At 43.9% G+C, this 15,599-nt stretch overlaps 1 protein-coding gene across 1 annotated transcript in view; it reads right to left on the bottom strand.

The window, feature by feature from the left end:
• The window catches only part of LOC140120480 (sulfotransferase 6B1-like), a 41,197-nt gene extending 33,351 nt beyond the window's left edge, over positions 1-7,846 (bottom strand). Inside the window, exon 1 of the mRNA XM_072139506.1 lies at positions 7,498-7,846. Within this exon, the coding sequence (XP_071995607.1) occupies positions 7,498-7,708 (211 nt within the window). The 5' untranslated portion in view covers positions 7,709-7,846. The remainder of the gene's footprint in view (positions 1-7,497) is intronic.
• Positions 7,847-15,599: the final 7,753 nt, after the last annotated feature.

The raw sequence follows: 15,599 nt of genomic DNA, 5'->3' as shown, positions 1-15,599 counted from the left end.
AGGGCTCTCTGGTGAAATGGGGAGGTTATAAAAGACCATACCCAACCTCTTAGAGCTGTTTTTGGCAAGGCCTGCACTGTCCTTGCTCCAGTCATGGCAGAATTTATGCTGCTCCCAAACTTCCAGGAAGGGCAGTGACTGGTAGATGATCCATGGGAGCTGTAGCTTTTGATCTCCCCCACTAGGAGGACAATATTCCCCCAGGATTCGTCTGAAGAGCTTCCTAATAAAGCATGCTGGAAATTGCTCCTGAAGGTCTCATAGGGCTTCCAAAAACATCCAGTCCTGCATGGAGCTTCCAAAGCCTGTACACAACCGTTTGTGTATTGATCTACTGCAGAAAGAGGAAGTGCAGGGGGTGGAGATCTGCTCTGCACATTGTAACAGTCTGTAATGCTACAGCACTGAGGGGCTTTGTAAACACCCACTAATTAGTATAATTTTAAAAGTTGATTTTTAAATTGATTGAGTCACTGTGCCTGCTTTATAATGCTTGAATTTGATGGTAGATTGTCCTTAAATAAACATTGTAAGGTCAGTTTCTTGAAAAAAGTTGCATTATAATTCATTATGGTAGAATATAACCTATAAAAGGGCAGTGTAACTGATAAAGGGGCCCTATACTCAATGAAAAGGTAATATAACATTTCAGGCAACACAAAGTAGCCAATTTTTATTTTGTGGAGGCACAAAAGGGGTTTCAATTACTTCTTAATGGCAATAATAATACCCCTGCTCTATTTCGAAACCGTAACAACACCACCTTTATGTGTTCTTACACAATCTAATATATAAAGCTGAGTGTGTGTGCGTATGTATGTATATCCGCTAAAGGAATCTGCACCGTCGCGTTTAAAATCATAGACTCGGTTTTGAAGCAAAATTTTCACCCTGTGGCTTCCAAAATTCACTTATTAACCACCATTTGCAGGAGCCATTGGATCTGTGGCAGTTATAAGCTGAGCCATGATTAATTGCTATTTTTCCACAGGTCATTAATATGAGCTCTGAGCTTTGATTGGTTACTATAGCCAATGAGTGTAAGACAGCTTATGTGTGAGGTAAGATGGATCGAGAGAGACAGTCAAGTACAGAGTCAGACAGTGAGAGACAGTCAAGTACAGAGAAACAGTAAGAGACCGTCAAGTACAGAAACAGAGTCAGGTACAGAGAGACAGATTCAGAGACAAAGAAAGTCAGAGACAAAGACAATAATAGACAGAAACAATACAGAGAGACTATCAAGTGCAGAGAGACAGCCAGTGTCAGAGACAAAGACAGTCAGAGACAGGGCAGAGAGACAGTACAGAGAGACAGTCAGAGACACAGACAGTCATAGGCAAAGACAGTCATAGATTAAGAAAGTCAGAGACAGACAGGGACAGTCGGAAAAAGAGAGATAGATACATATAAAATATTTGTTGTTAACATAATACAATGTGTTGTACATAATACAATATTGTACTTCAAAGTGACATTATTTAGTATCCCATGCTGTGTACTGTGAACTGGGAAAAAATTCCAAATGCAATGAAATTGGTGAAAAAATGCAGTTGTGCCATGCAGTAAACATCGATATTGTACGGAGAGGGTTCATCCCGTGAGCCCTCTTCATATGCCAGAACCAACATATGACGCAGTAATACGTCACACGTCAGTAAGGGGTAAGCATTGTTATTATTATATAGGGTTACATTCCCTGTTTTCACAGCTGGTCTGTGAGACAGGTGAGGGAAGCAGTTTTGTGATTTCCTAATTTCCTTATTTTCTTGTAGCTGGTTTACTACTTCATAGTGGTTTAGGTGCAATGTTGATTTTACTGTTCCAGTGTGTACTATTTCACAAGTCTTTTGCTTTTTGATTTTATATCTCATTTGACTTTCTCTTGTGACCTTGGACTTTATAACTGCTGTGATGTGTGAAAGCAAGTTCTGGTTAGGGCCTTGATAGTGGTTGTCACCCTCAGGGCATGTTATTTGTTGCAGGCAGAACCCTGGTCTGTAGGTACATTGCCTAAGGCTAAATGCACATGATGTGGAAATGAGGACGTGTGCAAGCTACTTTTTCTAAAGCTAGCAGATGACCTCTTACATTTCTATGGGCTCATGCACAAGGTTGTGGATTCCATGGCTCCATTCATGAGCTGGCTACCATTTTCACCTGTCAATGGCAGCAGAATATTGTATAACGGCACATGTGTGTGCTGGTAGTCTTGGTAGTCTGGTTTGTAACCATTTGGCCAGTTCAGTCGAAATTTCGGGGTCTGCAGTTTTTGTCAAAATTTGGTTCGTGACCCAAATTTCAGGCTGAGCTTTGAGCTGAACACAAATCACTTTGAAGTCAATGGGGATGCAAATTTTAAAACCCAAAAATGTCTGTAAAGTAGGACTAGAGGGCGGAAAAATGGTGGGAATAACTGGGCAGTTGTCCTGCCAACATTGGGCTACAGAAAGTACTTGAAACAATTACATAACATTAAAAATATAAGAAATATAAAAAAATAGATGTTACAGCTGTTACCAAGTTATTTACATAGAGCAATAGAAAAGTACACCCTTCCTCTCAGCTAAAGGTGTTCTTGGTGTTCAGAGCAAGTTCGTCATTCTCATAGTGGTGAAAGAAGCAATGGGAATACTAGACAACCTTCCTCTCACTGAGGTTAAAAGCACCCTGGGTGTTCAGACCCGGTTAGTCATTTTCATAGCAGTAAAAGGAGCAATGGAAAAACCAAATACCCTTCCTCTTACTGCGGTGCCCTGGGTGTTCCAGTTGTTCAAATTGGAATGTGGAAAATTAACGTTTCAAGAATGTGTAATTGAAAATTTTGAAATTGGAGTTCTGTGAATGCAAGGATCCTCTTGGTGATGACACCACCGGTGGTGCTGAACACGCGCTCTGACAGCACATTAGCAGTTGGGCTAGCACTTGCAAGGCATAGAGGACAAGCTTCTTCTCGATGAGAGGTATCTCCACCTACTCTGTGGGGCACATTTACTTACCCGGTCCTGTTGCGATCCCGCGGTGCGCTGTCCGAGGAGGATACGGGTCTGCCGCGATTCACTAACCTCATGCGCCCGACTTCCTGCATCCGTCGCTTCTGCCCCGAGGTCAGCCGGAGTTCACCTGCTTCTTCCTGGTGCATGTAAGTGCTTCATCACAAATCCTTTTTTAAATTCCGCGGTTTGTCCAAATCTGTTGGGTTGTCCGACGGCCCGCCCCCTGATTTCTGTCACGTGCAAGCCGTTGCGCCAAAATCCGATCGCGTGCGGCAAAATCCCTGGGAAATCTTCGGGAGACCTGACGAAAATGCGTCCGACGGACCCTTAGTAAATGAGCCCCTGTATCTCCCCAGAAATGCTCCACTGACGTCCATGAGCTGCTCTGGGTGTCACCCAATCAAGGTCGGCTCTAGGTTTCAGTAGGCCCCTGCTCAACAAAACCTCAGTAGACCCCTTTCCAGTGAACTCACGTGGTGGCAATTAAAATTCAGAAACTAAAAGAATCTCCTGTTCCCTAAAATATTCCCTAGTTTATCATACCAAACTGCCCCCTCAAGGTTATTTTATATACAGCCCCCTCATCCCCTATGGATTCATTAGATACAGACCCTAACCCCTTATGTACAGCCTTATGTGGGCCCCCCCTGGAGCCCTGGGCCCCGACACTTGCCCATGTATACCCAGTGCTGACGCCGGCCCTGCACCCAACACCTCCTCCTCCTCGTCCAAAACTGTCCCCTGGCTAGACAGTGCAGTAGCAGATCGCTGTTTAATATGAACTGCAAAACCTAAATGACTTTCATTACCTTTTAAATAATGTGAACAAGTAGAACACTTGAAGCCACATGTAAGGTATTTGTTTACTTTTAAGAAATTGGATTGCAAAACTTGAGTTGTCATTTCTCCTACAAACTCTTGTGAAACTTAGCTTATAGTTAATTTAAATAATAATTTAAAAAAATAAAATGCATTTTTACACTCAAATTTAAATACATTTTTTAAAAACTCTGTGCGTGGTCAAAATGGTCATGACACCCTAAGGTAAATTACTTAACCCCTTCCCGACGCACACGGTACTAGTACAGCGCGCTGGGTCCCGGTGCATGGAGAGGGCTCGCGGGCCAAGCCCTCTCCATAACCGGTAAGTCTGCATATTACAGCAAATGCCAGCACCGATCGTGGGTGTTTTCACCTTGATCGCCGCCAGTAGTATGGCAGTATATGATAGGATGAATCAGACTACCTATGGTTAGAGTACCCTAGGGAGTCTGAAAAATAGTAAAAGTAAAAATAAAAAAAAGTTTAAAAAAAATTATAATAAAAAAACCAAAATATTCAAATCACCCCCCTTTCCCTAGAACTAATATAAATATAAATAAACAGTAAAAATCATAAACACATTAGGTATCACCGTGTCCAAAAATGCCTGATCTATCAAATATAATAAAGTTTTTTCACTGCGTATAACCCCGCAACGGAAAATAGCGTCCAAAGTCGAAAATGGCATTTTTTTGCCATTTTGAAAAATCTAAAAAAATTCATAAAAAGTGATCAAAAGGTCGCACAGTCCCAAAAATTATAGCAATGAAAATGCCATCAAAATTTGCAAAAAATGACACTACCCACAGCTCCATACACCAAAGTATGAAAAAGTTATTGGCGCCAGAAGATGGCAAAATAAAAAAATATATTTTGTACAGGATTTTAATTTTTTTAAATGTATGAAAACATTATAAAACCTATACAAATTTGGTATCCATGTGATCATACCGACCCAAAGAATAAAGTAGATATGTCATTTGGGACGCAGAGTGAAAGCTGTAAAATCCAAGCCCACAAGAAAACGTCACAAATGTGGTTTTTCCCCATTTTCACTGCATTTGGAATTTTTTCCTGCTTCCCAGTACACGCCATGGAATATTAAATACCGTCACTATGAAGTGCAATTTGTTACGCAGAAAATAAGCCATAACACAGCTCTTTATGTGGAAAAATAAAAAAGTTTATAGATTTTTGAAGGTGGGGAGTGAAAAATGGAAGTGAAAAAACTAAAAAAGGCCAAGTCGTTAGGGTGTCTTGTAAATTGCTTAAGGGTGTAATTTGTAGGGCTTTTTGCTGTTTCAGTACGTCAGGTACTTTGCCAACAAATCATGGTATCTAAGAACAATTGCAGCACAAACTCACTTTATTCCTTCTGCATCCAGATTTTTAAACAATGTGTATAGAAAGAAGGAGGCAGCACTCACCGAACCTATGGAACTACTTCTTTTATTCAGCGAACGGTGTGGTACACGGAAAATACTGGAGCCAGACGGCGACGTGCCGTTTCGCGCTTACTAGCGCATCCTCAAGCCGTTGATCTCAACGGCTTGAGGATGCGCTAGTAAGCGCAGTGTTTTCCATGTACCACACCATTCGCTGTATAAAAGAAGTAGTTCCACAGGTTCGGTGAGTGCCGCCTCCTTCTGTCTATACACATACTGTGGACTTGTTGAGCTCAGGCTGAGCAACACCGCTACGGAACCTCCCAGCATCGGTGTAATACCTATCTGCTCCTAGCCACTGTCTGACCAATACTAAAAACCTGCGTGGGCTTACACAGAGTTTGAGCAGTACAGAGACTCTATGGGGCAGATTTATCAAGCAGTCTGAAAGTCAGAATATTTCTATTTGCCCATGGAAACCAATCACAGCTCCCCGTTAAAATATTCAAGAGAACTGGTAAAATGAAAGCTGAGCTGTGATTGGTTGCCATGGGCAACTGGAAATATTCTGACTTTCAGAGTGATTGATAAATGTGCCCCTATGCCTTTCTTTGGACTTGCATGATACAGATTTTTAAACAAACCTTAAGGTTCAAACTAACTGTGTTTGTAATGGGTTGAATCTGGGTCATTTCTGCATTAATTATTTTGTAACATTTTATTGATATTCTTCATCATAGGTTTACTAGATTCACTAGCATACCTAGCATCACCACCCAATTGGCCCATATTTAGTGGGACAGTTCCAGTTTGAACTGGCGCATCCCACATCAGGACCTGGAGGTAAGTCAGCTTCCTGCTGCTTCGACACAGCTGCTGCTGCTCTTTAGCATATGTTTAGTAACTTCTCCCCTATGCTAGTCACATTCCCCTCATGCCGCAGCATCAGAAGAGGAAGCAGGACTTGAGAGAACGGTAAGTAACAATGTTTTTTTTTTTTTTGTTTTTTTTTTGTTTAATACACAGCAACAGGAAGATGGTGGGGGCCACAATATGAGGTGGATGGAGACAGGATATAACAATGTGAGGGGGTGGAGTACAAGAGGCCACAATATGAAGTGGGGGAATACAGGAGGCCACTTTATGAAGGCTCTGCAGGACAGGGGTAACAATAGGAGGGGGTGGAGGACAGGGGGCACAAGATTAGGTGAATGGAGGACAGGGAGCCACAATAGGACGGGGTGGACAGGTGCCTCAAAATGAGGGAAATAGAGGACAGTGGCCACAATATAGGGGGTAGAGGACAGGGGGCCAAAATATGAGGAGGGGTGGAGGACAGGGATCACAATATGAGGGGATGGAGGACTGGGACCACAATAGGAAGTCAGGAAAGAGAGGGGTCACAATATGAGGAGGAGGGGGAAGAGTACAGAAAGTTAGTAAAGGGAGGATAAAATAAAGAGGGGGTATTATATATTGCTGAGTTACATTAGGGGGTATTATATGGGCCCATAGGAGAGTTGGCCACAGAAAGGGGACATTAAACAATTTGGGACCATTAAGGTCAATATTATACTATGCTTAGGATGGGGTAAGGGGCAAGACAATGCGCAAGCTTGTATGAAAAAGGGAGGAAATTTTTGTCATTCTTTCTGTAGCCCAAAAGTTGGGAGGTATGCAATGAGCCCTAAAAGATATATGAGGAAGAAATGATCAACTATATCATATGTATTGGATAACTTATCTCTAAGTATTGGTTACCATCAGTACCATCCAATGCTTGGAGATAAGTGCTCAAATAAATATTGGAGTGCTGCATGTAATGTACAGTACTTTAGTGAATGATTTGATCATTTTCAGGCAGTATATAATACTACAGTTTAAATAATATTTGCATAAACATATTAAAATATAAAAAAAAGACTTTTTAACTGAAAACTACTATTACAGGCGGTCCCCTACTTAAGGACACGCGACTTACAGACAACCCATAGTTACAGACAGACCCCTCTGACCTCTGGTGAAGCTTTCTGAATGCTTTACTATAGTCCCAGATTGCAATGATCAGATGTAAAGTGTCTGTAATGAATCTTTATTCATAATCCTTGGTCCCATTACAGCAAAAAATGTTTAAACTTCAATTGTCACTGGGGCCAAATTTTTTTTGTCTGGATCTACAATTATAAAGTATACAGTTTCAACTTACATACAAATTCAACTTAAGAACAAATCTCCGGACCCTATCTTGTAAGTAACGCGGGGACTGCCTGTATATATATTTTAACACAACTTACCATTTTTTGGATAGGTTACAACCAATAAATCATCCCCTCTGGCTTTGAATGTTTCCAATGCTTGAAATGTCTCCACACTGCAAAGAATGCTTGGATAGAGTATTCCCTTATAGGACATCAACAAGTCTTCAGCTGATGTTTTAGTAGTTGAATGCAACATTTCCAGCAACTTTTTACGGTCATTTGTACCCAAATGCTTATTATCAGTCATCTTTTACTAGCGTTATTCTAGTCAGCTTATCAGTCCACTCTCTTCTACAGCTTCAAATGTGTCTTAAATAGAGGACAGTCGTGTATATACAATAGGGAATTAGACCTGGCTCAAATATTTTGCCAATGTAACATAATATCCCAGGGAAACATTCACAAATTGTGAAACTATTATCCCTTTTCCTTATGCAACTACAGGGTAAATAAAAGCTATTGACAACTTTACTTTAAGGGGGTTGGAAATTGGCAATGGTCCTTTGAATCATTAATAGGAAACTGACCAGGAGAAATCTACCACCAGAAGTATTTCTGATGGTAGATTTCTCCTGCCTGCCTCTGCCCTAATCTCTAATTTAAAGGGAACCTGTCACCACATTGTCACAACTATAGCTAATGACAGGTTCCTATAGAGGACTATTAACTAACGAATGTCCTTCTTTTAGCTAAAAATAGTTTCCCTTACATCTCAAATGAATTAACTGTATCTTATATTTCCTGGCATCAGAGGGGGCGTGCCCTACTCGACTGGCCCCAACTAGATCTCCTCATGACTCATGCTTCTTCTTAGAATGTCATGTGACCAGGGTGACGTCATCACATGTTCCTTAGCCTCCTAACATTAGCACACTGTACATGCATATATCTGATAACATGCCAATATCATGGCATGATTACATCATGCCTCTGTGGACCTCTACTCCTCGTCATGGCCCCATTAAGGCATGTTGTGATTTTATGTGATCAGATACATATGCAACATCCCCCACCGGGGCCTAGCCTTTCTCCACTGGCTATAGACAGCGGGGCCCAGAGTGGCTGGCTCATGTGGCCTTGGGCCTGCTATGGTCACAGTGCTTGGTATTGCTACTGAAGGATGAGCCTGCAGCCTTGCAGGTCTCCTGGTGGTGGTGTGTGCAAGAAATATGGAGGGAGAGGCTGATGCAATAGGTTTCTCCCTAGGGCAACCTCTGAGGTGTATAAAGGAGTCCCTGGATGATGGAAGATGGGGAGCCCGTGATGATGATGCAGCCTGATCCAGGGATTACACAGAGGCACATTGTACAAATCAACTTACAGTTCTTTATTCAACTTTAATGGCATGCAACGGTCTTAACAGTATCACCAGATTCAACAGATTGGAAAGCTAGTAGGAGATAGCTGGTCCGCAGGAAGGATAGCTCGCAACCTGGTAGTAACTTCAGGCTGGGCTGGTGTATGGAGTCGAGTTCAGATGGTGGATCTCTGCTCTGGGGCTTAGTCATCTGACTTGCCCAGGGTATCAGGCAATGGCCTGAGGTACCTCTGCTTCCTGGTATTAAGACACTGGCTGCACTCTCCTCTGCTTGCTTTGCTGACTAAACTGCAGGACAGAACCTGAGGTCTGAATCTCTGCTCTGACTCCCTGCTCCCTCCCACCAGGGTTTTTTATCCTCCCTTAGTCAGGTGGGAGCACCCTCCAACCAGCTTCCAACTTGCTTTACAATAGCATAAAGATTATTATTGGATAACAACATTTCACATTGTTAACTCCTGCCTTACCAGGCAGTGACTACAGCTGCAATTACAAAGTTCTCCACCATTTAGAGACCTCCTAAAGAGTTAATCAGTCTCCCAGAGAGCTCCTAACATGGAGAGGGCGCTATTTGCAACAACCACCTTGCCTATGCGTTGGCAGGGTGTTGCACATTCATGGGGTAGATTGTGCAAATGTAACAGGACCTTAGATGTTACATTTGTCACTCATGTCACTCTGGTCATATGACATGAAGTGACTTATGATGTCACAGAGCTCCAACTCAATGTTCCACGTAGCAACAGTTCTGCAGCACTGAGAGTTGTCAATCAGGTTCTAGGAGGCAGGTCAATGCCTCATGAATATGAAGGGCTTCATTGGAGTCATTGGTGAGTTGCATATAAGTTTACAAACAGATTTTTTTTTAAATAGCAGCCATGGAAAGGACCCATTCACGGATAACAGAAATGCTTTTTAATCATAGTTTTTAATAAAGTATTTATTTTGGGTGGATTAATTTGCATGTCAGATTCTTTTTAATAATCCTGGAACCTAAGCTAATTTGTTCAAATTTACTCTACAAGCTACACACATATAAGGTCTTTACCCAGGAGGGAGGCATAGCAGGGCTGACAGTGTGTGTTATAGGTGAGTTAGCAGAGCTGAGAGTGCCATTGTGATTTATATGCATCTCATGAATCTCATTATCTCTAATCTCTCTTTTTATATGTCTCAGATACTAAAAGAATGTTCAGAGGCTAAATAAAACACTAGATAAACCCTGATAATCTAAGCATATTGTCAGCACACAGCATTTTATAGCATAGAGCAGTGGTGGCAAACCTATTGCACGCATGCCACACAGGGCATACAGAGCCCTCTCTCTAGGCAAGCATACCATCTTCTCGGCCTTGTCAAAGTTTATCACTGGAGCTTTGGCCATGCAGGAAATAGTGTTGCATGCCAAGAGCTCCCATGATCTCTCCCATTGCATCCTGAAGTTGATCTACTCTGTCTTACTAGTTTTGCCTTAGTGAGACAGCAGCAGTAGATCAGAGCCCGCCCCTCTGCTCCCTCCCCCTCCTCCTCTCCAGCCCATGAAGAAAGTGCTTCTGTTGCTGCTGTTCAGTGAATAATTAAAGAGGACCTGTCAGGCTTTGGGACACTAAATCAACTATACATACTTGTGATTTAGTGTTCCAAATCGCCCTGTATCACAGCTGTCTGTGGCCAAATATATACTTGACTCTCTCTTAAGCTCTCATCACCTGCATAAGGCTGCCAGTAAAGCCAGCACAACCCAACAGCTTCACTGTGCAAGCACCATATGCCCATTTTAAGCTCAGATGCAAGCACAAATACCTCTTTGAGCTCTAAATAAAAGGTGACTATGTTCTCATTCTTCTGACCCTTTTGGCAGTGTATGATACTGTGGGCCACCAGCTCCTCCTCGGGATGCTTCACTCCATTGGACTGAAGGACACTGTGCTCTCTTCTCCCTGACCAACTTTCAGTATTTTTTTTCCTGGATCTCTCTCATCTCCTATTTGTCAGAATGCAAGGGTAGCGGACCCACTGTACCACTGCAAGCGATGATGTAAGCCTCAGAGCGGGGTCTAAGTGGTACCTGGTCTTCACCAGAGCCAGCTGCAAAGCGGGTTGGACTTGCTGCGGCGGGATTCCACCAGGTTGCCCCACAGTTGACCAAGGCGAAGTACAGAATTGTAGAGCAGAAACGTGGTCATGGACAGGCAGGAGATCAGGACAGGCAGCACATGATCAAAGTAAGGGACGTAGCGGAAGGTCTGGACAGGTAGCAAATGATTAATGTCAAGAATGTAGCAGGAGGTCACAAAGGGAATCACACAGGCAGAGTAGAAACGCTTTCTCAAAGGCATAGAGCACAAAGATCCAGTAGGGGACACAGGTAGGGGAGGCCCTAGGAGGCGGGACATGCGCGCTAGACCAATGGGACTGCCGCTGGAACAAGGGAAGGTAAGAGCTGCCGCAAGGCTCTGGCGGCGTTGGGAGGCACGTGGGTGTACCTGCGACCCGGAACATAGGTCGCAGGAGCATATGTGACAGTACGCCCCCTTTGGAACCTGTGCAGGAGAGCACGATCCACGATGATGTCCTCGGGCTCCCAAGACCTCTCCTCTCGGCCGAACCCCTTCCAGTCGACAAGAAAGAATCAGTAGCAATAGCCTCAGGAGCAGGTACTTGCCAGGAGAAGGAGTTTGGGATGCACATGGTGGGCGGAAGATGAAGCTTGTAAGCCACAGGATTAATGCACTTCAGTACCTTGAATGGACCCAGGAAGGGAGGACCGAGCTTTGTAGCTGGGAATCTTCATATCTGGAGGACAGATACACTTTTTCACCCGGAGAGAAGATCAGAGGAAGCCTGCTTTTTTTTGTCGGCCTGGGTTTTGGTTCAAGCAGACGCCTGAAGTAGGGAAAGATGAGTCTGCTTTCAGATGGACTTAAGATCTCGGACCAACTCTTCCACGGCAGGAATATCAGAAGTCACAGAAAGAGAAAGAAGTGGGCGTGGATGCTCTCCATAGACAATGAAGAATGGAGCAGAGCTGGCAGGTTCAGAATCCAAGGATTATAGGAAAACTCTGGCGGAGATAGCAGCCCAGAGTTTGATTAACTCTCTCCACTTGTCCATTAGACTTTGGATAGTAGGCAGAGGAGAAGTCCAGTTTCACTTGAAGTTGGCTGCATGGAGAACTCCAGAACCAGGGAAAAAACTGGACCAGAACGAGGAAAACTGGATACAATATGTAGAGGGAGTCCATTAAGCTGGAAGATGTGGAGGAAGAACTGGCAAGACGAGGAGATGACGGTAGACCAGACAGAGGAACGAATTGGGACATCTTAGAAAACCGGTCTGTGACCACCCAGATGATGGTATTTCTGGAATATGTTGGAAGATCCGTAACAAAGTCCTTGGCTATGTAAGTCCTCAGGCAACTGGGTATCGGCAAAGGCAGGAGCAGACCTGCTGGCTTGAGACGTGAAGACTTGCAGGATCTCACAAAATCTTCTACATCCTTGACCAGATCTGGCCACCAGTAGAAACAAGAGCAACAGATCTTTGCACCCCAGGGTGCCCAGCCACACGAGAGCAATGTCCCCAAGTTAATATCCTCTTCCAAAGAGCAGGTCGGACATAGATCTTGCCAGGAGAAAGCTGCCGTAGGTCCACAGGAGTAGCAACAACCAGCCGTTCAGGAGGAACAATACATCAGAGGACAGAAATGTATCATGAAGGTGAAGCGGGAGAAGGAGAGGGACCAACAGAGGTCGAGGATTGAGGCACTGAGCAGTCTGGAGATATAGGAGGTTCTTGTGGCCTGTGCAGATACAGACCGGGTGACAAACTCCTTCCAGAAGGTAACTTCCTTTTTCCAGCTAGCTTTATGCCCAAAAGCTCCCGATCACCTATGAAATAATTCCGCTCTGCAGCTGAGAAGGTCTAAGAGTAGAAGCCGCAGGTGATATATAGATATCTATCTATATCTATCTGTATATCTATCTATCTAAGTAACACTCCAGCACAGCACATGAGGGCACAGCTTGCAGACTTGTAGAGAGTCTCCTGCCATTTCTTGTGTGTGTGAGGTGATGGGGGGAGGGGTGGCTGCAGTTTCTGTCATTGTGGATTATTTGTTATACAGTATACAGGTGTAGGGGAAGCTGAGGAGAGATATGTGTTTAGGTGTTTGGTCACTATATTAGTGAGGTCTTCTCCCTGCACATGGCTGAGTGCTGGGGCAGTGACACATGAGGTAACAGCTGTGTGCAGGGACACATGAGGTGATCAGCTGATTGCAGGGGGAGGGGGGCGTGTCTCCTGTTCCGTAGTCTTCTTTATGAAGACGGAATGTCCATAGCAGTGACGGCAAACCTTTTAGACACTGAGTGCCCAAACTACAACTAAAACCCACATATTTTATGCAAAGTGCCAAAGCCACAATTTAAGCAGTAACTTATTACTCCCTGCTCTGTCACAGGTTTAAATTGTATAGGCACCTGAGGATAACATTACAGTAGAAAGAAGGAGAAAAGTTTGGATCATCATTGTAGCTTCCTTCTAGGGTCCTGGACTGCCTGTGATTACAAGAGGCCTTTTGTCCTGTCTGGCGAACTCTGCGCTGGGGTGATGGCAAAGGTGCCCATATGGAGGGCTTTGAGTGCCACCTCTGGCACCCGTGCCATAGGTTCTCCACCACTGGTTCATAGTAACAGCTATAGTGCCATCTAGGGGAAGTCAGCAGAATACAAGAGGAAGGAGCAAGATTTGGGTAACTAATCCAATTGCAAAAAATGGCTTAAAATTACCTGCCCTACAACATATCAAAAGTTTTTTGAAATGACAGTTACACTTTAAGCTTGGTGAAAGTTTCTTCAGCCATCGGAGGCCAGAGTTTTGAATCAGCATTTTTTGAATCAACTCAACACCATGATAGGAGACAAGAGAGAGGAATAATGTGGTATAACTTGCCAGTAGTAGTTAGCAAAGCCCAGGAATCTCTGAATAGCGAAAGTCCTACTGGGCACGGCCACTGAAGTACCACAGAAAACTTGGCAGGATCCATCTGAAGTCCCTTGTCAGAGATGATGTATCCAAGGTTTGGAGCCATCTGGGTTTGCAGCCAGATCTTGTTGCAGTGAGCACAGCAGATTTTTGTGGCAAATAACCTTTTAAAGAGCATTCAGAAAAGCGAGTATGCGCAGTGTCCAAAGTGGGACTTAGGATTAAGGGACTTAAGTTTAAGGGACTTTAGCAGGTAACTGCTGTATTTTGTGTTACTTTGACTGTAAATTCTGCTTTTTTTTCTGTATTTCTCCTGTAATCCCCATTAGAATAATGGACTCCATAAGTGTCATTGCTACACAGTGTAGATACTGTGCCATGTATGCTTTCCTTGAACAGCCGTTCGAGGGAGAATACTGCTTAGTGGGATGTGTGAAAATTGGTCATCTGGAAGCCCAGATTCTGGATCTAAATTAGCAAGTTTCAAGGCTGTGGGAAATTGACAAAATGGAGCGAAGTTTGTTGCTCCTGGAGCACAAACTCTCTGGGGAAGATGGGTGTGGGGAGGTAAGTATGGAGGTGCAGAGTGAGGGGGCAGCTAGTTGGGTAACATGTAGAAGGCGGGGTAGAGGGAAGAGTTGTAGGGAGTCTAGTCCTGATCTGGACTACGTGGCCTCTAGCAAACAGGGGACTGTCTTCTCCGGTAAGAAGGGTAATGGGAGCACAGGCAAGGTCAGACAGGTGCTGATAGTGGGAAATTCGATTATTAGGGGAACACACAGGGCAATCTGTCACAATGACCATGCATACCGAACAGTGTGTTGTTTGCCGGGTGCTCGGGTTCGGCATGTTGTGGATCAGGTTGACAGATTACTGCGAGGGGCTGGGGAACCAGCGGTCATGGTGCACATTGGCACTAATGACAAAGTAAGAGGTAGGTGGAAGGTCCTTAGAAATGATTTCAGGGATTTAGGCCATAAGATCAGGGCAAGGACCTGGGAGGTAGTTTTCTCTGAAAAAGAGAAAGGCAGCGGGAGATCGGGGAGGTAAATAAGTGGCTCAAAAGTTGGTGTAGGAAGGAGGGCTTTGGGTTCATGGAGAACTGGGCTGACTTTTCTGTCGGCTACAGGCTCTACAGTAGGGATGGGCTGCACCTCAATGGGGAGGGTGCAGCTGTTTTGGGGGAAAAAAATGACTAGAAGGTTGGAGGAGTATTTAAACTAGAGACCTGGGGAGAGGGAAACTATACTTGTGCAGGGCAAATAGACAGTGTAGATAGAGAGCTGGGAAGAGTCACAGTCCATGGGGGAGGAATGGGGGCTGGAATAACATTGGGGAATAAGAACAAAAGGAATACGGACAGGGAAAACCATATAAAGTGTATGTACACAAATGCCAGAAGCCTCACAAACAAAATGGAGGAACTGGAACTCTTGATGTTGGAGCGGAAATATGATATAGTGGGTATCAGCGAGACATGGCTGGACAGTAGCTATGACTGGGCTGTTACTACAGATGGTTATAGTCTTTTTAGAAATGATCGTTTAAATAAATAAGGGAGGGGTTTGAATTCTTGTGAATGTGTGAATTCGTGCCTCAAGCCTGCCCTGCGAGATGGCATCGGTGATGCAAATGTAAAGTCCCTATGGGTGGAGAGAGGGGAGGGAAAAAGAATAATAAAATATTACTAGAGGTTTGTTATATGGCTCCAAATATAATGGAGGCAGCAGAGGAAATGTTGATAAATGAAATGGATGCGGGTTCAAAGCATGGTGAAGTACTTATTATGGGGGACTTCAATTACCCAGATATTGACTGGGGGGCAGAAACCTGT

This window comes from Engystomops pustulosus, chromosome 3 (assembly GCF_040894005.1).
Source record: "Engystomops pustulosus chromosome 3, aEngPut4.maternal, whole genome shotgun sequence".
NCBI lineage: Eukaryota > Metazoa > Chordata > Amphibia > Anura > Leptodactylidae > Engystomops > Engystomops pustulosus.
This window is presented reverse-complemented; position numbering and strand designations above follow the sequence as displayed.